This window comes from Callospermophilus lateralis, chromosome 8, assembly GCF_048772815.1.
Source record: "Callospermophilus lateralis isolate mCalLat2 chromosome 8, mCalLat2.hap1, whole genome shotgun sequence".
NCBI lineage: Eukaryota > Metazoa > Chordata > Mammalia > Rodentia > Sciuridae > Callospermophilus > Callospermophilus lateralis.
The window spans coordinates 93,297,562-93,319,042 of NC_135312.1; the positions used below are offsets into that span (position 1 = coordinate 93,297,562).

The 21,481-nt window shown below is 35.0% G+C and overlaps 1 protein-coding gene across 1 annotated transcript; it reads left to right on the plus strand.

The window, feature by feature from the left end:
• The first annotated feature begins 780 nt into the window (after positions 1 to 780).
• On the plus strand, positions 781 to 20,574 carry Lamtor3 (late endosomal/lysosomal adaptor, MAPK and MTOR activator 3). Its single transcript, XM_076863986.2, has 7 exons — positions 781 to 873; positions 1,201 to 1,246; positions 2,837 to 2,871; positions 10,014 to 10,072; positions 11,480 to 11,613; positions 13,405 to 13,468; positions 14,899 to 20,574. The coding sequence occupies exons 2-7, from the start codon at positions 1,238 to 1,240 to the stop codon at positions 14,970 to 14,972; spliced, it is 375 nt and encodes a 124-aa protein (XP_076720101.1). The 5' UTR covers positions 781 to 873; positions 1,201 to 1,237; the 3' UTR covers positions 14,973 to 20,574.
• Positions 20,575 to 21,481: the final 907 nt, after the last annotated feature.

Genomic DNA, 21,481 nt, shown 5'->3' on the forward strand with positions numbered 1-21,481 from the left:
AGTCGAGAGAAAGTAAGCAACTGGGGTCAGAAACCTAAGTTCTTCGGACTTCCAATCGCAGGCGATCTAGTGAGTGCTGGTCGTTAATACCAGTCTCGCAAATTTCTTTATCTACAATGAAAGATTTTAAGATAAGGGATCCTGAAAAACCCATGAAACTTATGCATCCTCTCCACACAAGAATGCCTCATAATGTAACAGGGGTTCGCTTGATGCTTTGACTATATCCCTTGTGGCTTTGAAATTTAATTTTTTTTCTTTTTCCCAACCATATTCTCCCCTACATTCTTTTCCCCAACCTTCTCCTTCCCGATCTCTTCCTTGATATTCTTTCCCCCTAACCTTCTCCTTCCTGATCTCTCCTCTATAAAAGTCCCTCTGTGGCTGCTGATGGGCAGAATCACAGCCTTTGGGACAGGAGTTCCGTATTTCTCCTTTGCTAGCAAAGCAATAAACCATTTTTTTTCCTCTTTCTCCAAGCCGCCTCCTTATTAGATTGGCATCGGGGACAAGGACCCAGCTTTCAGAAACAATAACACGAACCCTCATGGGCACTCTCCGGAGGAACTGCGGCGCAGCCACCCCGTGGGAAACCTCTATCACAGCAACGTCCTCCCGGAGACTGAGCCGCGCGGAGGCGCGCGGAGCCGCGCAGCGCGCAGGCGCAGAAAGCAGTACGCGTGGGGCCCGAGGAGCGACTGGGCGCGCTTGCAATTTCCGCCCGTTCCGCGGGAAATCCTGTGTCATCGCCAACCAAGTGCTTCCTGGAGCGCGGCCCAGGTCACGAATCATGTGACAGCGCTTTGCGAGGAACCTGTTTTTGGAGCCTTCTCTGTGCAGCTTTTGAACTAATCCAGCAGTCAAGAAACCCAGGTAATTGGCGCCGCTCTGCCCGGTGCTCAGGCCTGGTCCCGGGGTGAAGTGGGTGGTGAGTTTGAAGAGGAGAGGCCGCCACTTCTCGTTGGGCCTCAACTTCAGGGTGCGGGGGCAGGGGTGCAATGGGCGGAGGTGAGACATCCAGGCTGGGTACTGGACCGGGTGTTGGGAAGTTCCGACCCCCTCGCAAGCCTCGGTGGTCCGAGATCTAGAACTGCGGAATCATGCTCGGCCCTGACGAGGACTTAATACCCCGTTTAATGTGGGGGCACCGGGAGGGCGAAGAAGCCTAGAGGGGAGAGTCACAGGGAGTTTCTCTTCCAGGCGTGGAGATTGATCCTGCGGGAGAAAGGGGTTCGTCATGGCGGATGTGAGTTGATACCCCCACACAAGAGGAAGGGCCCCGGGGGCGTGGGGGAGGCTACTGAGCACCAAGAGGTAGAGCTTCCCAAACAAATTTTGTTTCGTTTTTGTCTCCCTTCCCGGTTAGGATCAGGTGTGAGAGACTAATATGGGTCTAGACTAATAAGGGTCCTGGGTTTCTGGTTGAGAAAATTGTATTCTCCCCTTTCCCAATCCTCCTGGGCCTTAAAAAAAAAAAAAAAAAGGCTCTCTATATTTACCATTTACCATTTGAAATTCTAAATGATGCCTTTCCTGCTTTCCTGTCAGTATGTAGGACATGTGCTCTGGATCCTTTTTTTAAAGTCAGCAGTCATGATAATTTCATTAGCTGCATTGTACGAATCGCAAGTCAAGTTCTGTGTGTGTGTGTGTGTGTGTGTGTGTGTGTGTGTAAGATGGGAGCAAAAGTAAACTGGTGGTGATAACATGGAATAAAATGATCATTCAGGTTTGAAGAAGAGCACGGATTAGAGATTTGGAAAACAGATATGAGTCATATGTAGGTACAGATTATGATTATATATGATTTGACAATGAAATTCATCAGGTGAGGGTGTGTAATAAAACAGATTACAAAAGTTTTCTGTTTCTTTAGTCCTAAATATGTTCTCTGCAGAATAAACACTTGATATATTGTCTTTTTCTTTTAGTCATATGAGGAAGCTAAAACTTAGAGAAGTTAATTAACTTGTTTAGGATCTTTAAGAAGGATAATGGAGCTGGGCCCTGTGGCATACACCTGTAATCCCAGCCGCTGAAGAGGCTGAGCTGGGAGGATCATGAGTTCAAAGCCAGCCTCAGCAAATGCGAGGTGCTAAGTACTCAGACCCAGTCTCTAAATAAAAATATACAAAATAAGGCTGGGGATATGGCTCTGGTTGAGTGCCCCTGAGTTCAATTCCTGGTACCCTTCCTCCAAGAAAGAATGGAAAGTCTGTCTATGGATGTAGAAAAAAGTCCATAATGTATTCCTTTTTTGTTGTTGTTTTTGTGGGGTTTTTTTTTTTTTTTTTTTTTTTTGGTACCACAGATTGAACTCAGGGGTACTCTACCACTAAGCCACATCCCTAGCCCTATGTTGTATTTTATTTAGAGACAGGGTGAGTTGCTTAGCGCCTCACAGTTTCTGAGGCTGGCTTTGAACCAGCGAGTCTCCTGTCCTAGCCTCCCAAGCCACTGGTATTACAGGCATGTGCCATGGCACCCAGCTCATAATGTATTCTAAACCAGTAGCTACAGGAGTAAATGTATTATGAAAAGTATGAACTGGCTTTATAGCTAGTACTAATACATACATCTTAATAAACTCTAAAAGTTATATAGGTTCTATGATTATCTATTCAACCAATAATGAATTATTTCTCTAAAGGCTTAGAGCAAAAGGTTAACTTGCTCTAAGTTATAAAACTAGTAAATGTAAAAATCAGAAATAGAAAGATAAAATGCCAGCAAGAAAAGTTACGAATGATGACTTAAGTTTCCTGAAAGGTGGATAGGACAAGTCTAGAAACGCAGTGGAAGCTAAATAATATTACTTTTAAACATTCTCTTTCAGGACCTGAAGCGTTTCCTGTATAAGAAGTTACCAAGGTAAGAAACCAGTTATTGCAGAACTTCCTCATAGCATGTTAATTTTATGAGGCATATTATTTCTCTAAAGATATTTTGTATGATATTTATTATCACTTTTAAATATCTAACATTACTGTAGGTATCATAAGTGGTGTTCTTTGAGTTTGCAGATAAATAACATGAGGCCTAGAGGAGTTGTGTGGCTTTTCTATCCATTTGCTAGCAATGACATATAATTTCATTCTTTATGGCCAAGTAAAACTCTGTTGTATATATATTCCATATGTTTTTAATCTATTCATCTTGATGGTCATCTGGGCTGGTTCTATAATTTGACTACTGTTATTTGTGCTGCTATAACATTGATGTGGCTGTATTGCTACAGAATGCTGATTTTAGTTCTTTTAGATAAATATCAAAGAGTGGGATAGTTGTGTCCTATGGTGGTTCTATTCCTAGTTTTTTGAGAATCTCCATACTGCTTTCCAGAGTGGTGGTGTTAATTTGCAATCCCACCAACAATCTATGTTATACCTTTCCCCCATATACTAGCCAACATTTGTTATTACTTGTGTTTTTGATAATTACCATTCTGACTGGAGTGATATGAAATCTGTGAGTATAGGTTTGTTTGTTTGTTTTTTTGTTACCAGGGATTGAATCTAGAGGTGCTTTACACTGAGCCACATCCTAGGCCTTTTTAAAAAAAAATTTAAAAACTCTAAATTTTTTATTTAAATTTAAAAAACTCTAATAAATTTATTTTAAGATAGGGTCTTGCTTAGTTGCTTAGGGCCTTGCTAAGTTGTTAAAGCTGACTTTGAATTTGCAATCCTCCTGCAAGCCCCCTGAGCTGCTGGAATTATAGGCATGTGTCACTGCGTCTGACCTGATTTTTTTTTTTTTTTTTCTTTTGAGAAATTTCTGTTTATTTCTCTGGTTCATTTATTAATTTGTTTATTTGGGTTTTTTGGTGTAAGCATTTTGAGTTTTTTATGTTTTGGATCTTCCCTATCAGAGGAATATCTGGCAAAGATTTTCTCTGATTCTGTAGGTTCTCTCTTTATGTTCTTAATGGTTTCCTACTTTTAAGGGGAAACTTTGCTGTGTAGAAGCTTTTTAATTTGATGGCATTCCTCTTATTGATTCTTGGTTATATTTCTGGAGTTTTAGGGGTCTTTTTAAGGAAGTCAGTGCCTGTACCTATATGATGATGGAGTGTTGACCCTATGTTTTCTTCTAGCAGTTACAAAGTTTCTGGTCTAATTTCTAAGTCTTTGATCCAAGTCATGTTGAATTTTGTGCAGGATGAGAGATTGGGATCTAGTTTTATTCATGTACATATAGATATTCAGGATTCCCAGCTCCATTTGTTAAGAAGCTTATCTTTTCTCCAACATATATATTTTTTAAATATTCATTTTTTAGTTGTAGTTGGATATAATACCTTTATTGTATATATTTTTATGTGGTGCTGAGGATCAAACCCACAGCCTCACATATGCTAGATGAGCACTCTACTGCTGAGCCACAACCCCAGCTCTTCACCACATATTTTTGACACTTTTGTCAAGTATCAGATAACTAAGTTTGTGTGTTTGTCTCTTGTGTCTTCCATTCTATTCCACTGGTCTTCATGTCTGTTTTGATGCTAATATCAAGCTGTTTTTGTATAGGTCTGGAGATCAGGTAATGTGATGATGCCTCCTGTGTTGCTCTTGCTCAGGATACAAGGCTTTATTTTGCCTACACACAATCTATTTCATGTACTATTTTCTAAATTAAGCTCTTGTATTAAGGTTAACAAACTTTCTTTTAGATTTTTACTAATTCAAAGGACTTTGTCACTTATTTAAAATTCATATTTAGTTTAATGTAGAAAATACCTTTCTTAGCAAGTGCTGCTTTCCTCTGCACTCTTACAGATAACTTAGACTTGCTCAGTTGAGGGCACAGGAGAGGTATATGATTCTCATGTTCGACAAGGAAGTGATTCAGAATTTATTGAATAACTTTAAAGTAATATAGCAGAATTTGTGGTGAGAATTTTTTCTTATCTCCCAAATATGAAGTTATAAAATGTTGTGTATGTCAATGTATATTTGTAGATAGGGGAAAACACCTTATTTGGATTTTTGCTTGAATTTCCAGTGTACTTTATCTAGTGGAATGTGCCTGTAACTCGCCTGATTTTAGATCACTGGAAATTAATGACATTATTTTCTGCTTTTGAATATAACTATTATATTTTTCTCATGTATTCAGGAAAAAAATATTGAGGTTTTAAACCACGAAGTAATTGATTTTGTGTTACTATAATGCTTGAATTCATTTGTATTCTTTTCCTCCTAATATTGGCAAACTGTAGAGACAAGTTGTTGATTCTGTTTTTAACCCAGTAATCAACAATACAGGAAGTCCTAGCTTTGCATGCTAATATAGGTCTGTAGAAATGACAATAAATACATGCTGAAAATAATTTAGAAATCAGGGAAAATAGCAATTGTTTTATGACATTTAAATTTTTAAAGAACATTAAAAATTGTCTTATTGTTACTTATAAATATTTAGGGGAATGAAAACAAATACTAAAATGAATAATTGCTTAGTACAATAATTTAAAACATTGGGGACATTGAGAATTAAGTTGTTTGTTTTTTTTTTTTTTTCAAAAAAGTGTATCAAAAGTAAGTTTAAAACAGTGTTTAATTCCAGTGGCTTGAGAGGCTGAGGCAGGAGGATTGCAAGTTTGAGGTAAGCCTCAGAAACCCAGTGAAGCCCTTAGCAACTTACTTAGACTCTGCATCGAAATAACAAAATTTAAAAGGGTGAGGTGACAGGTTGGGAGTGTGACTGAGTGGTAGAGAGCTTCTGGATTCAATCCCCGGTACCAAAAAAAGAAAACATAAAAAGTAAAAACACTGTTTAACTGCTTTTCATTTACTTTCAGAGAAGGAGCTAGATTCTTTTCTAGATTTTGGTGAATTGTCATAGTCTAATAATTTTGGATTAGCTGCCTACTTTTATCCTTTGTAATTTCACGGTTGTGAAATATCTGAGTCCTTTAATGTAATTTCTAAAAAAAGAAAATTTAATTTTTTTATTATTTTTTTTCCAGAATCACTTTCTCTGGGACTTTTATCATATCTGGTTTCCTAATTTATGTCATTAAATTTACCTTCACTGAGTGCCTCTGGCTATGTATCTAGAATCCCCCTAACAGTGATGGAGTCCACATTCCCTTTGTTAGCTCTTTCTTCCGTTAACTATTTACCATCATTTCAAATTTCACTTCCAGCATTTTAACTTTTCATTCCCTTTCTGTAGTTCATCTTTGCTGGTTACTTCCCTCTTTAGATTATCTATTTTTTTTTTAATGTCATATAGTTTATACTGGGAGACAAGGGCTGTATGCCTTGTTATGTCTCTTTGTAAACTGCATGATAGATGCCTAGTGACCAGTCATGAACACATTTTGAAAGAAGTGATGTGGATGGTTACAGATCACAGAGTACATCTGTTAATTACATGGTTATCCTCATGGTAATGTGAAGAGTTAGCAAAGTTTGTAACTTATGTAGTAATTCAGTAAATATGTGAGGGTAATTGAAATTCCACCCATGTTATGGGCAGGAGGTGATATTAACTAAATCATAATAACTGAAAAATGCAAACTGGAACTAGCGAAAATGAAAGCTTTCTGTATTTATCTGTAGTTATCTTGTTAGAACCCTGGCATTTGAAAGGTGCTAAATTAAGGGGGTGGGAGAACACTCTACTATACTGGTGACACAATATGGGAATAAAAGCATAATTTATCCACTTAAGAAGACTTACCAGTTTAAAAATGCTATCTTAAGAGTCTGCTTGTTGAAGAAACAAGAAAAAATTGCATTCAGTGTTTTTAACTTATATAGTCACCATTGAGATGCTCTTTATTCATCTGGAGACCTAATAAACAAAGCAATAATTAATTCTTTTTTATTTAATTTGTTCTACTTTGTTGTATATAACAGCAGAATGCATTTCAGTTCATAATATACAAATGGAATGCAACATTTCAATTCTCATGGTGTAGAAATGCACCATTGGTGTAATCATACATGTGCCTAGGGTAATGATGAGCAATAATTAATTCTAATTACATGGTCTGATTATAAATAACAAAATTGATTCGGACATTGAGGATCTCACATTATCAACTTTTGATGTACTGTGGCACTGGGCATGATGAAGCTGTCTTAAGAATTGTTAAAAATATATTCATTTTATTTCTGAGCAATGTTTAAAGTTCATCAAAAACAGTTGAAAAGTAATTGACAAGTTTGAATTCTGACATCTTTTATCTTTTAAAAATATTTTAAGTTATAGATGGACACAGTACCTTTATTTTGTTTATTTATTCATTTTTTTATGTAGTGCTGAGGATCAAACCCATTGCTTTAATGCTTGCTAGGCAAGTGCTGTAGCACTGAGCCACAACCCAGTCCTCTTTTATATTTTAACCAAAGGAAAAACATCAGACGGTATTGCCCTTACAAGAGGTATATTCAGTGTAAGAATATTTGTAAAAAGATAATTAATTTTTCCATAATGACAGAAAAGGAATTAATGTCGTCTTTTTTTTTTCATAATGACTGAGTCCAGTTTTACTTGTATTGTGATCTTATCTTAAAATAGGCTTACTGTATTCCAAGAACAAAAAGAAGGAAGAAACAGTGTGAGCACTTTGATTTGTTGCTAGATGTATGGATTTGAATCTTTAGCTATGAACAGATTCCTCAGCGCTGTGTGCGCTGTGCTTCTCAACAGCCAAGTCAGTCAGCTACAGACATTAATAGAATGTGTGCTTTTAAATTATGTTAAGTATCATTCTTGGATTTGTATTTTAAAATCTGGCTATGACCCAAAGAGGCATCAGGCTTTTATAATCACAACTTGTCATTGTTTTAAAATAACCAAATATTTCATAATTATATGAAAAAGCTAAGTATAAAGTCTTTGTGAGTAGTTAGGGAAGGGAGCTTGGAGATTGAACCAAGGGCCTTTATTATACTAAGCTCACACTTTCACATGCTCTACCACTGAGCTATACCCCCAGCCCCAGTATGTTGTCTTTGATTACTGATTAATATTGTTTTTAGAAAAAGAATGGTTATTTTATTTAGAGTTTAGATTTCTACAGAATGTTCCGTAAAATTTAATTTATTCCTTGTAAAAATATAATGTCTATTAGTGAATCACACTTATTTTTAAATTTTTAGTAAATCTGTTTATGGAGCTCTTTGTTTACAGTCTATAATTGAGAACAACTTGTATCTTTATATTTGTGACCTGATTTCTAAAAATGGTTACTTTAAGAGTATAAGCAAATTGTTCTCCTTTCTTGGACTTGTATTTCTGTAATTTGCAACCCATTAAGAAGAAAATCCTTTTGCCAGTTCCTGTAATCCCAGCAGCTCCGAAGGTTGAGACAGAAGGATCTGAGTTCAAAGCCAGCCTCAGCAATTGCAAGGTGCTAAGCAACTCAGTGAGACCCTGTTTCTAAATAAAATATAAAGTAGGGCTGGAGATGTGGTTGGTGGTTGAGTACCTCAAAGTTCAATCCCTGGCACCCCCCACCCCTTAGATAGATAGATAGATAGATAGATAGATAGATAGATAGATAGATAGATAGATTGATTAAAAAGAAAGTCATTTTATTTATTTATTTTAAAATTTTTAGTGTTTAGTATTGGGGATTGAACCCAGAGGCACTTTAACAATAAGCTATATTGTCATCTCCTCCCTACCCCCCACCCCCGCCTTTTAAAATGTTGAAACAGGGCCTCACTAAGTTGCTAGGCTATCTCAGATTTGGGTTCCTCAAAAGGATGGGGAGATTCTGCTTCCCCAATCTCTGGGATTACAGCTGTATACTACCATGCCCAGCAAATTTTTTCTTTCGGTGCATTAGTTGCTATTTAAGTTAATTACCATGGATATTAGGGGGAAAAAGCTACCTATTTTGGCACAAATTTTTCTAAACATTTTTATAGTACTCTTTTTACCTCTTTAAATTTGCTCATTTTTTGAGTAGGCAATATAAAGTTCAAAAAAAAAAGTACAGAAATTAACTGAAGAGCCTGGGATGGGTTCAATGGTAGAGCACTTGCCTAGAATGCCTGAGGCCCTAGGTTATTTCCTAGCACTGCAAAAGAAAATATTAACTGAGGAACATAGAGTGAAAAGCTTCCTATCCTTGTGCTCCAGCCACATAGTTTCCCTGTTAGAGATGACTGTTGTTATTTTTTATGAACCTACACTTAACAAGGAATGTAAGCATGTGTATTTATACACACAAAAACAAGCCTTCACATTACATTATATAATTTGTTGTTTCTTTAACACACTGTATTCAAAACTTGATATTTTTTCACTTAGAAGAATATACTTTGAGATTATTCCCTCCTGACACACAAAGAACTTTGTTTTATAAGTCTACAAAGTATTACATTGTATGTCATTGTATGTGTATATCATTATTACTTATTTAACTTGCCCTTCCTTTCAAGTTATGTTGCTGTTTATAACTTCACAAAATGATTTGCATGTGTGATCCTATAGGATGCGTGTTTATATGACCTAGTTTTGAGATTAGAAGAATATATTTGTTTTATTATTTTTCTAAAATATATTTTAATCATAGATAATTTCAGGATTAAACAATATCAGTAATGATATAGTATAAAATAGTATGATACACAGTTACTTCATCATTCTTTTTTTAATTTGTTTTAATTACTTATACATATTAGAAGGAATAAGAGAAAGGGAAAGGTGTTTTTCTTTTTTTTTTAATCCTATAACCCTACTAATAACCTTTTCTGCTTAAATAAACCATGGAATGATAATCCATTAGCAATTTAATGGAGAATTAGCTTTTTAGATCTTTACCTAAATAATACAAACATGTGAAGATTTTAAACATGTTAGTGATACAGATTCATTCAGTTTTTGAAAGAGTTTTAGCAAACACATTATAGGAGCATAGTATTTTAATAATTGAGACCCCAGTCATTTTTTTCAGAAATACATGAGAATTACCATTATGAGTTTGAGGTATGTATTTTGAGAAAAATGGAATATTTTATAATATTTTACCTTTTTTCTTTTTCTAGTGTTGAAGGACTCCATGCTATTGTTGTGTCAGATAGAGATGGAGTACCTGTAATTAAAGGTAAACATGAATATTTGCTCTGGACTAAAAATGTATTTACATCTGATTAGTGCAGAAGGCAAATATATCAAAATTATTTCAACAAATTCAGAAGATGGTCTAGTTCTAGGAGAAATATTTGCTTTTAGACTTTAGAATTATAAGGTTAGAAGTCTCCTGGTTTAGTTTTTACTTTTATAAATGAAGATGATCAAATGAAGAGAGTACATTGCTGATCCAAAGTTGCACATGAATCAGTGACAAGGAAATACTAGAAACCATTATTTCCTGATGTGTAGTCCAGCATGTTTTCTAACCCACCACACAACATGGGTGACCATAGTCAGGCCACTGCCCATTCTTAGTTTTGTAATGAGGACTTTGAACAGAATAATCTCTGATGATTGTTTAGCTCTAAGTTTCTCCCAAGGATCTATGTAATGCCTTGCACTCAACACTTATTGATAGTCAACTCCATTCAGGCCCCTTTTTTTTTTTTTTTTTTTAGTTGCTCATGACAATAAAGTGAGAAACTTGAAACAAGTAGCCACTACTTGTGGGATTTATTTATTTAATTTTTTGTGTATGTGCTCTGGATTGAATCCAGGGGTGCTTAACCACTGAGCAACATTCCCATCCCTTTTTTTATATTTTATTTAGAGACAGGGTCTCTGAATTGCTAAGTACCTCACTAAGTTGCTGAGGCTGGCTTTGAGTTTACAATCTTTCTGCCTCAGCCTCCTGAACTACTGGGATTACAGGTGTGCGCCACTATGCCTGGCCACTTGTGGGATTATTAATGTTTAGGAGAGATGCCGCTGCTCTGGGCTTTATGAGTGCTAAAGTTTTTGTAATTTTTTTCATTATTTTCTAGCACAGCTCTTGGATAACTAGAATATTCAGTTTATTGAGTGTGTTGATTATGATTTATGTCTTAGATAGCAAAAAAATATGAACTTTTTTGGGGGGTGGGGTACTGGGGATTTAACCCAGGGGCACTTGACTACTGAGCTACATCTCCAGTTCTTTTTATTTTCTATTTTGAGACAGGGTCTCATTAAGTTGCTTAGGGCCTTCTAAAGTTGCTCAGACTGGCCTTGAACTTGAGATTCTCCTGCCACAGCCTCCAGAGTCACTGGGATTACAGGTGTGCACCACTACACCCAGCACAGACATTTTTATTTTTATTAAAAATTTTAAAATGCAAGAATCACCATTTTCTCCCTTAGTTATTATCACTGAACTTCTGATTAAGCAGTTTTTCCCATCTAAGTTTATGAGACCCAGATTAGTAGTATGGTTTTTAATATTGTAAAATGTGACTTTTTGCTCAGTTTTTTATGGATTTATTTTTAAAAGGGAGTGATGTAAATCTTCTCTGTACCACATTCTTTGCATAATTTTTACTTAAATTGCTTATTTTTCCAGTGGCCAATGATAATGCTCCAGAACATGCTTTGAGACCTGGTTTCTTATCTACTTTTGCCCTTGCTACTGACCAAGGTAGTAAACTTGGGCTTTCAAAAAATAAAAGCATTATATGTTACTATAACTCTTACCAGGTAAGTTCATTATTCTCAAATAGTTTTCTGATTTTAATTATCCTTCGCTATCTTTAATATAAAATAGCCCTGTGTTGTGATGTTATTTAGTTTTGAAGGGGATGAAATTTTAAAATTTTAACCTTCAAGTTGGTTATGTTAAAACTGTAGTAATTTCCTTAAGGTTTCTTAAAAGATTTTAAAATAAAGTACATGTCATCTCCAAAAGGGTAAGTTAGATCACTGTTAACTCCAGGGTAAGTTAGATCATTGTTAACTCCAGTAGATGGTGCCATTAGCTAAATAAACAGCTATGATTTCTCAAACAATACACTTTTTTTGTTTTTGTGACAGATAAAATTATTTCTTTGAAAGTCAAATGATGTTATTTAAATTTGTTATTATTGCCCTTTTTTGTGTGTGCTGGGGATCGAACCCAGGGTTTCATGCATGGTAGGCAAGAACTCTAGCACTGAACCACATCTCTAGGCTATATTGTTGTAAATTCTGTTGTTTGAAATGCAAATATAACAAATAAGGTTATTATTTGTGGGGAAGAAATTAAAATTGTGCTTTTATTTTTTGAAAGCCCATGTTGTTACATGTCTCTTGATCTCCAGCTGCATTTTCTTTTTTTTTTTTTTTTTTTTTTTTTTAAACATTTATTTATTTATTTATTTATTAGTACTTGGCGGACACAACATATTTGTTTGTACGTGGTGCTAAGGATCGAACCCGGGCCGCACGCATGCCAGGCGAGCGCGCTACCACTTGAGCCACATCCCCAGCCCCTGCATTTTCTTAAGAATAATTTAATCCCTTTTGCTTTAGAGACATGTTTCCTAGAATATAACTCATTTGCCACGGATGACATATAATGACATTTTAAATTTTAAAATTACGTATTTTTCACATGTATTAGGACAAATAATCAAATCATCTGACCTACTCACCAATAAGAATTAGTTGAAGCTCAGTTTTTTAAAAAGTAGTTAATTTAAGTTGATAATGTTTAGTTTATAAATTAGGCACAGTAAGAGATTAACAATATAACTTGCCATAGGTCTTAGCAACCTGGGTGTATAACTTTTTTTCTTTCCTTATTAAGTTGAAAACTTTCATCTTTTCACTTAAAGGAAACTCTTTATGGCTTCTTTTTGGCATATCTGAATTGCCAACATTTCTTTTTGCATCTTGAGCCCATAGGTTACTTTAACACAAGCACTACCATGACAGTCAAGCTGATCAAAAATGACTACTAAGGACTAAAGTGGATAGCAGCATGTACATTTTGGATATGTTGAATAAAGGGCTAATCACTTCCTGGCCAGAATAGAGTGGTACCGTATCATATTTCATCATGCTATTAGAATGGCATGCGATTTAAAATTTATGAGTTATTTTTGGAATTTTCCACTTAATATTTTTGTAACATGGTTGTATTGTGGGTATTGGAAACCTTAGAAAGGGATACTACAGATAAGGGTGGGGGATTGCTGTACTTGAATGACTAAGAAATTATTACCTTTAGCTATTATCAATTATTCATTGAACCTCTGTTATGTAACTAACACTTGAAAACTTTCACCTTGAAAACTTTTTGGCTAAGTGGTATTAATGTCTCTAAAAGATAACAAGTATGTCCATTTTTTGGAAATATTTACTTTGAGATTATTTATATATTATAATATAATATACCAGGTTAGGCTAATAACATTGTCTATTTAAAAATTTTTGAAAGATTCAGAATTTCAGTTGAGTTACACTACATTTTTACAATGTAACATTATTTAGATCTTATTTTCTTTGTAGGTGGTTCAGTTCAATCGTTTGCCTTTGGTGGTGAGTTTCATAGCCAGCAGCAATGCCAATACAGGTGTGTTTTTGTTACCTTAAATATAGCTTTTTTTTAAAAAAAATTATTTTTGTATTTGCAGATGAACAGCATGCCTTTATTTTGTTTATATTTATATGATGCTAACGATTGAACCCAGTGCCTCATACATGCTAGGCAAGTGCTCTGCCACTGAGCTACAACCCCAGCCCCTTAAATATAGCTTTTAATTCTTTATATTACTGTATCTGTGCAGTATAATAGAAATAATAAATTTCAATTCTGAAAACTGCCTAGCTCTGTCATTTACTTCCCTTGACCTTGGGAAATAATTTCTCTGAATCTTGGTTTCCATATCTGTATAATAGAGCTGATATTTGCTTTCTGTATCTTATGAGCTTATTTTTTAGTTCAAAAAGCAAATAAAGTTTTTGAGATAGGAAGGAAGTTAAATGTTATCCTGAGTGCTACATCTTGTTCATATTAAAATAGTTTAAGGAAACAGGGTGGAGAATATAACCAAACAAAACCCACAGAATAATCAAAGATGATTTACCTCCATATAGACCAATCAAATTAAATTAGGATTTTTAAAATTGATAATGATGGTGGGAAAGATGATTGAGAATTTAAAGAGCATTAATAGAATGAAGACATTCCCATTCTTAAGTGCTGAAGAATTTGAGAGCAAATACTAAGAAGCTGTACTTTCTATAGAGAATAGTAAAATTCTGTGATATCCGATACCCTTCACTGGGTGTATATGTGTAAAATAATGGTATTGTTTAGTTGGGTTGATATATTTCACACCTATTTGGGTAAAGTGAGATTTTTTTTTTTAAGTCACAAGTTATCCCATACTAAATAATCGAGTTATTATACATTGTATAATGTACAGACAGTACTTAGAACGTAAATTAAGGGAATACTAGATATGCTAATTTCTAGGTGAGTTTTTCTCTGAGATTTATCATTGAACATGGAAATATGTTTTATACTCTACCATTTGTCTTTATTGTTTCATTTGAAATACCCATTTATGTCTTAGCTTTATTGAATTTATTCAGTTTTGTTATCCTTTGATCAATATTGAAGTAGCCCATTTACCTCTTTTGATGTAATGTTAACATATGCTCAGGAAAAAAATATTTCTTATTTAGTAAAAATAATGTCAATCAATGCATATTTTGAAACAGATAAATTAAGATTTTCCTTTCAAAACTCTTAACAAATTACAGTGTATAAAATTCATCTGTATCTACTAATAGAAACAAATATTTTTTATCCATCTACAAATGGAATATAGGATTTGGGGTTACTTTATTCATAATTAGAATAATTGTTTTGTTTCTGGGAAAATGTGCCTGATTTACTTTTTAGCAACTAAATTTTGGAAAAGGGGGAATTTAAGTTAATGACTTTCAGGAACATTTTTCTGACATTTTCTAATTCTTCAAATCTCTTTGTTTTAGGACTAATTGTCAGCCTAGAAAAGGAACTTGCTCCATTATTTGAAGAATTGATAAAAGTTGTGGAAGTTTCTTAATGGAAAAATGGTTTCTGATGTGTATATGGTCTTTATTGTAACAATACAATATCAATCCAGCAATCTTTAGAACACAGTAATACTTTTATCTATGTACTCAAAAAGGCCCCTTTTCCCCCACCTTATACTAAAGAAAGAGCCTATAATGTATAGACAGATCAATTGTTATATTTACTTGCATAAGGTCTTTTCTTATTTAGTGAGATCTGGGGATACCATAGAAATGGTTCAGTCTATCACAGCTCCCATGGAGTTTGTCCAGTCACCAGATATAAATGAGATTCTATTCAGTGGATCAGAATCAAAATGGTACATTGATCCACTTGAGCCATTATGTGCTCCCTATTGTACAATACTCCCAGGCCTGCAGGAATGCAGCAGACCCTTTTTATTGTGAATAATAATGACATATTTTTCTTTATATTGTTTTATTTCTTTACATTGATGTGAGGAAGACAAAGTAGCTTAGTAAAAGTAATAAAATCAGTACAATCACTAACGTTCATTTGGATATATTATTTTGTAGTATAGATGAAGATTACTAATTTCATTCTTCTCAGAGGGTGCTGCTCTTTAATGAAAAGAAAAATTATAGCTTATGGTGTTTTTTTCCTACTTTGCTTTCTATAACCAATCAGTGTTTTAATGTTTGTGTATCTTATAAAATTCAAATGTGATTTGTTATTGAATTCTGTTTCCAGTATCAGTATGTATATAAACATGATAGTATAGTCTTTTTTCATACATGAGTTTAAATAAAATAGTATTTTTAAAAATATAGTTTGAGCACCATATAGATATTCGTTTTTTCAGACTTTTCCCCAAAGTGTAAATAACATAATTAATTCACTCATTCAGCTACACAAATAAGTTTTGAACATTTCTTTCAGGTATTGTTCTTAAGATTGTTTTACCAAGTGTAAACTGTCAATTAGAAACAAACCTCATCTGTGAGCCTAATATCTCCTTGAAATAAGTATCACAGTTCTAGTATATGACCTTTTTAGGTTCAGAAGGAATGCAGTACATCTTTCAGGTTGTTAATTTCCTTCTAGGTTCTTTGACAGTTTGTCTTCAGTACATATACTTTGAGCACTTCCTATGTGCCAGTGCTCAGCGCTTCCACACTGCACAGTTCTAAGAAGCATTATTCATACCATATTTCTCTACCCTGGAGGTTGACTTTCACAATGGAATGTTTTTGAATGCAGTCCCTAAAATTATGTAGTGAAGCATTCAGGCAAGCAGTGTGCTGCTTTTCCTTCCTCCTCCTTTCCAACACAAATATGAGATTAACTTGTGATATCCTCCTTTAAAGAAATTATTGTTTGGTAAAGGAAACAGGTATAGAACATGCTGTAATACAGCCGTATAGAAGGTATTGTAGAATCACAAAACAGGAGCAGTTAAAATGGACTAGAGGGCTAGGGATGTAGCTCAGTGGTAGAGTGCCTGCCTGGCATGTTCAAGGCTGAGTTCAGTCTCTAGCACTTCAAAAATAAAATGGACAAAAACTATGCTTTACAAAAAAAGTAATAGCAACCAGATAGGCTTTTTGTTTGTTTATTTGGGGAGAGTACTAAAGATTGAACTTGGGGGCACTCAACCACTAAGCCACATCCTCAGCCCTGTTTTGTATTTTATTTAGAGACAGGGTCTCACTGAGTTGCTTAGTGAGACCTCAGTTGCCATTACTGAGGCTGGCTTTGAACTTGCAATCATCCTGCCTCAGCCTCCCAAGCCGCTGATATTATAGACATGCGCCAACATGCCCAGCCAGATAGTGTTTTCTCTGTAGGAAACTATAAGTAGTTTAATTGTTACTACCTAATTAAACATTAGAAAAGCACATTAAAATATAGAATTTCCATTATCTAAATCATTATCTAATAATGTCTTGATGATGAAATGGTATATGAAGTAGTGTTTTAGAAATGAGGTGGCCCAATTTTAATTTGAGGGTAATAAATTTAAAACTTCAGGAAAAACTAATAAATGTAGTAAATCTTTGCATGTTACCACTGCTTCTATTCTATTTGAGAGAGTATAATAAATAAATTAGTCTATAGTTTGGTGAAAATCCCCGAGTTTTTTTAAAAAGTAACATGAAACTAGGTTATTTTGTCAAGAGAAGGAAATAAAAGGAATAAAAATAGAAAAGGAAGAAGTCAAATTCTCACTGTTTGCTGATGATATGATCCTACACTTAGAAGATCCAAAAAAACTCCACCAAAAGACTACTAGAGCTAATAAATTCAGCAAAGTAATAGATTATAAAATTAACATACATAAATCAGTAACCTTCCTATATCCAAAAATAAATCTGCTAAGGAAGAAATCAGGGAACCAATCCCATTCACAATGTGCCCCCCCCCCCAAAAAAAAATCCTAGGAATAATCTAATGAAGGCAGTGAAATACTTCTCCATTGAAAACTATAGAATATTGAAGAAAGATAGAAAGACCTTCCTAGTTCATGAATAGGAAAAATTAATACTGTTAAAATGGCCACAGTACCAAAAGCAATATACAGATTCACTGCAGTCCCCATCAAAATACCAGTGACATTCTTCACAGAACTAGAAAAAAATTGGTCCTTGAATTTATTTGGAAGAATAAGACCCAGAATAGCCAAGCAATTCTTAAGTCAAAGAGCAATGCTGGAACCATTACAATACCTAACTTCAAATTAGTAAAGATCTATAGTAACAAAAACTTCAAAGTACTTGTATAAAACAAATGGTAGACCAATGATACAGAGTAGAAGACACAAAGGCACTATAGTCATCTGATCTTTGACAAAGTTGCCAAAAACACTGGAGAAGTGACAGCCATTTTAACAAATGCTGCTGGGAAAACTGGGTGGCCATATATAGAAGAATGAGACTAGACCCTTATCTCATAGCCTGCACAAAAATCAACTCAAAGGTACAGGAATTAAACCAGAAACTATGCAATTGCTAGGAGAAAGCATAATGTCAACACTTCAGCATAGAGGCATAGGCAACAATTTTTCTCTAATGGGACCCCAAAAGCTCAGGAAATGGTATGGCATCAAATTAAAAAGCTTCTGCACAGGAGAAATAAGAATGTGAAGAGAGGATTTACAGAATTGGAAAAGATCTTGGCTAGCTACTCTTCTGACAGAGGATTAATATCTAGAATACATAAAGAACTCGACACCAAAAAAATCCCCAATTAATAAATGGGCAAATGAATTAAACAGACGCTTCTCAAAAGAAAAAATATAGATGGCAAATACATGGAAAAATGTTCAACATCATTAGCAACTAGGGAAATGCAAATCAAATTTACACTGAGATTTCATCTCATTTCAGTCAGTATTTCGGCCATCAAGAATACAAACAATAATAAATGCTGGGGAGGATATAGAGAAAAAGGAACATTTTTACACTGTTGGGATTGTAAATTAGTACAACCACTATGGAAATCAGTATCGAGGTTCTTCAAAACACTAGGCATGGAACCACCATATAAACCAGCTATACCTCTTCTTAGTATTAATCCTACAGAATTTTCCAGGTGTGGTGGTGCATGCCTGTAATACCAGCAGCACTGGAGGCTGAGACAGGAAAATCAGCAGTTTAAATCCAGCCTCAGCAATGATGAAGCACTAAGCAACTCAGTGAAAACCTGTCTCTAAATAAAACACAAAATATGGCTGGGGATGTGGCTCAGTGGTTCAGTGCCCCTGAGTTCAAAATCCCAGGAACCTCCCCACCGCCCCCCCCCCAAATCATCATATTATAGTGATATGTGCATACCCATGTTTATAGCAGCACTGTTCACAATAACCAAACTATGGAACCAACCTAGATAGCCACCAACAGATGAATGGATAAAGAAAATGTGCTTTATATACACAGTGGAGTTTTATTCAGCAATAAGGAAAAAATGAAATTATGTCATTTGCAGGAAAATGGAGGGAACTTGAGAACATTATGTTAAGCAAAATAAGCCAAACTCAGAAGGTCAGGTGTAATATGGTTTCCCTCATATGTGGAAGCTAGAGATGAAAAAGGAAAGGAAAATGTAGATCAATGGAATGAACTAATCCCAAAACAATTTTCCTAAAATTTTGTAAAGGACTGAAAACATTATAAAGATGATATCATAAATTAATGGGAAGGAATTATTCATTAAGTGTGACAGATTTTTTTGTGTCTTGCTAGTAGAAGTAACACAATCTTTGGTCCAGCTATTTTATTTCCAGCAATTTGTCCTACCAATGCATATAGAGGTGTGAGATAACATATTTATAAGCCTAGACTTTGCAACTTGATACTGTCAAAGTTTGGAAGCTACCTAAATATCTACCCTTGATAGGATAATGGCAAATTCTGTTTTTTTGAACAACACCAATATATATGTACTTTTGTTTCTGGCATAATTGTTTATAGTGCTCTTTTCACTCTCAAATCTCCCACTGTAGATAGAGGTTTGGTGAAATAAATTGCTACATTTTCCCAATAGAGAAAGAAATAAGGAAGTGCTTCAGGTGTTGAAATGAAATGATCTCCAAGGCATAATGTTCATTGAAAAAAGCATGATTTGAAACTGACATGATAAAATGTGTATGAAGAAAAATATATGTGTATATTCATAAGTTGTTTATAATAGATGATTTGTATATTTAGATCTCCAAAGAGGTGCATGAAAGAAAGAATTAGTGGAAGATTACCTGGTTATCTGTTCAGGAGTGAGCGCTTTCACTGTAAACTTCATTGTACTTTTTGAATTTTTAACTATTCAAAAATAATAAAAATAAATTAATAAAAATATTTCGGCAAGAAACAAAATTATGAGATAATTTGGGAAGAAAATTGTATTAGGGTCCTTTAAAGAAGTGGAACAAGTAGAATATATATTTATCCTGTTTATTTCAAGGAATGGTTTATATATTTGTGAGGACTGGCAAGTCCAATTGTGTAACATGTTGGAAGGCTGAATATTTCAGGCAAGACCTCCTACTGTGGTTTTGAAGTAGAATTTTTTCCTCCTGGAAACCTCAGTTTTGCTCTTATGGCCATTTAACTGATTGGAGGAGTCCTCCCCACATTATGAAAAATAATCTCTTTGACTTAAGTTCAAGAGATTGTAGTTAGTAAGCACATCTTACTAACCTTCATAATCACAAAATACCTTCATAATCACATTTAGATTCATGTTTGATTGAATAATAACAGTATATCCTTGCTGTTGTGGTTTGGATGTGAAATGTCCCCCAAAAGCTAAAGTCGGAGACAGTGCAAGAATGTTTAGGGGAGAAATGATTGGATTATGAGATCCTCAATCCAATCAATGAATTAGTCCCCTGATGGGAATTAACTGAGTGGTAACTGAAGGCTGGTAGGGTGTGGCTGGAGGATGTGAGTCCCTGGGGGCATGGTCTCAGGGTATAAATTTTGTATCTGGTGACTGGAGTGTCTCTCTGCTCTCTGACCATCACTTGCTGCTTCCCTATGCCACTCTTTCATCTTGATGTTAAGCCGCACCTTGAGCCCTGAGGAATGGAGCTGGCTGTCTATGGACTGAGACCTCTGAAACCATGAGCCCTCAAATAAATTTTTCCTCCTTTACAATTGTGCTGGTGGAGTCTTTTATTCACAGCGGCAAAAAATTGACCAAAGCACTTGCCAAGTTGGCACATCAAACAACCTTCAGAGTCCACTCCTAGTTATCTTGGCATCTGTATGCGTCTCAAACCATATTTTAACTTCAAAATAAAAATAATAACTAAATCATATTTCTAACCTGATACAACTATTCTACATACAACCAAGAATATTTCCATTAGAGGATTCCCAGAATATGCAACCATTCCCCAAAGGAAGATGTGAGGTTTATGGGTGATGCTCACTTTTCTCCTTGCTATTCTGTGTTGTAAGGTCAACTGCTATTAGTACATTTTATGTAAGATTATAAAAAAATATGAGCAGGGGGTGCATGCCTGTAATCCCAAGTCAGAAGGATCTTGAGTTCAAAGCCAGCCTCAGCAGATTAGCCATGCACTTAGAAACTCAGTGAGACTTTGTCTTGAAATAAAATGTATTTAAAAAGGGTTAGGGGGAGCACTGGGGATGTTGCTCAGTGGTTAAGCAATACCTGGTACCAGAAAAAAAAAAAAAAAGATTATAATAAGAAGATATGGGAGAGAAGATAGAAGATAGTCAACCTATATGTATGTGTATAATATGTTACACAAACAGCAAAAAAAAGGAGCAAATATGTAATCACAGTCCTAGTTCTGCCAACTGGACATGGTTTGGGCTGGTGATTGTAGCTACCTTTCATGACCTACTCCATATTCCCTTTGTTCTCAATAAGTATGTTGGCTGTTGTTGGCTCTGCCTGGTGGGCTAATCCAAATCTTTACTCCTAAATAATCTGAGCCATTAGATGTCCTGCCTAAATTCAGTTTTGTAAATTTTCATTATTTTAATCATAGGGGTTGATGGTACTAAAGTTCTCTTGGCAGAGCTTCTGTAT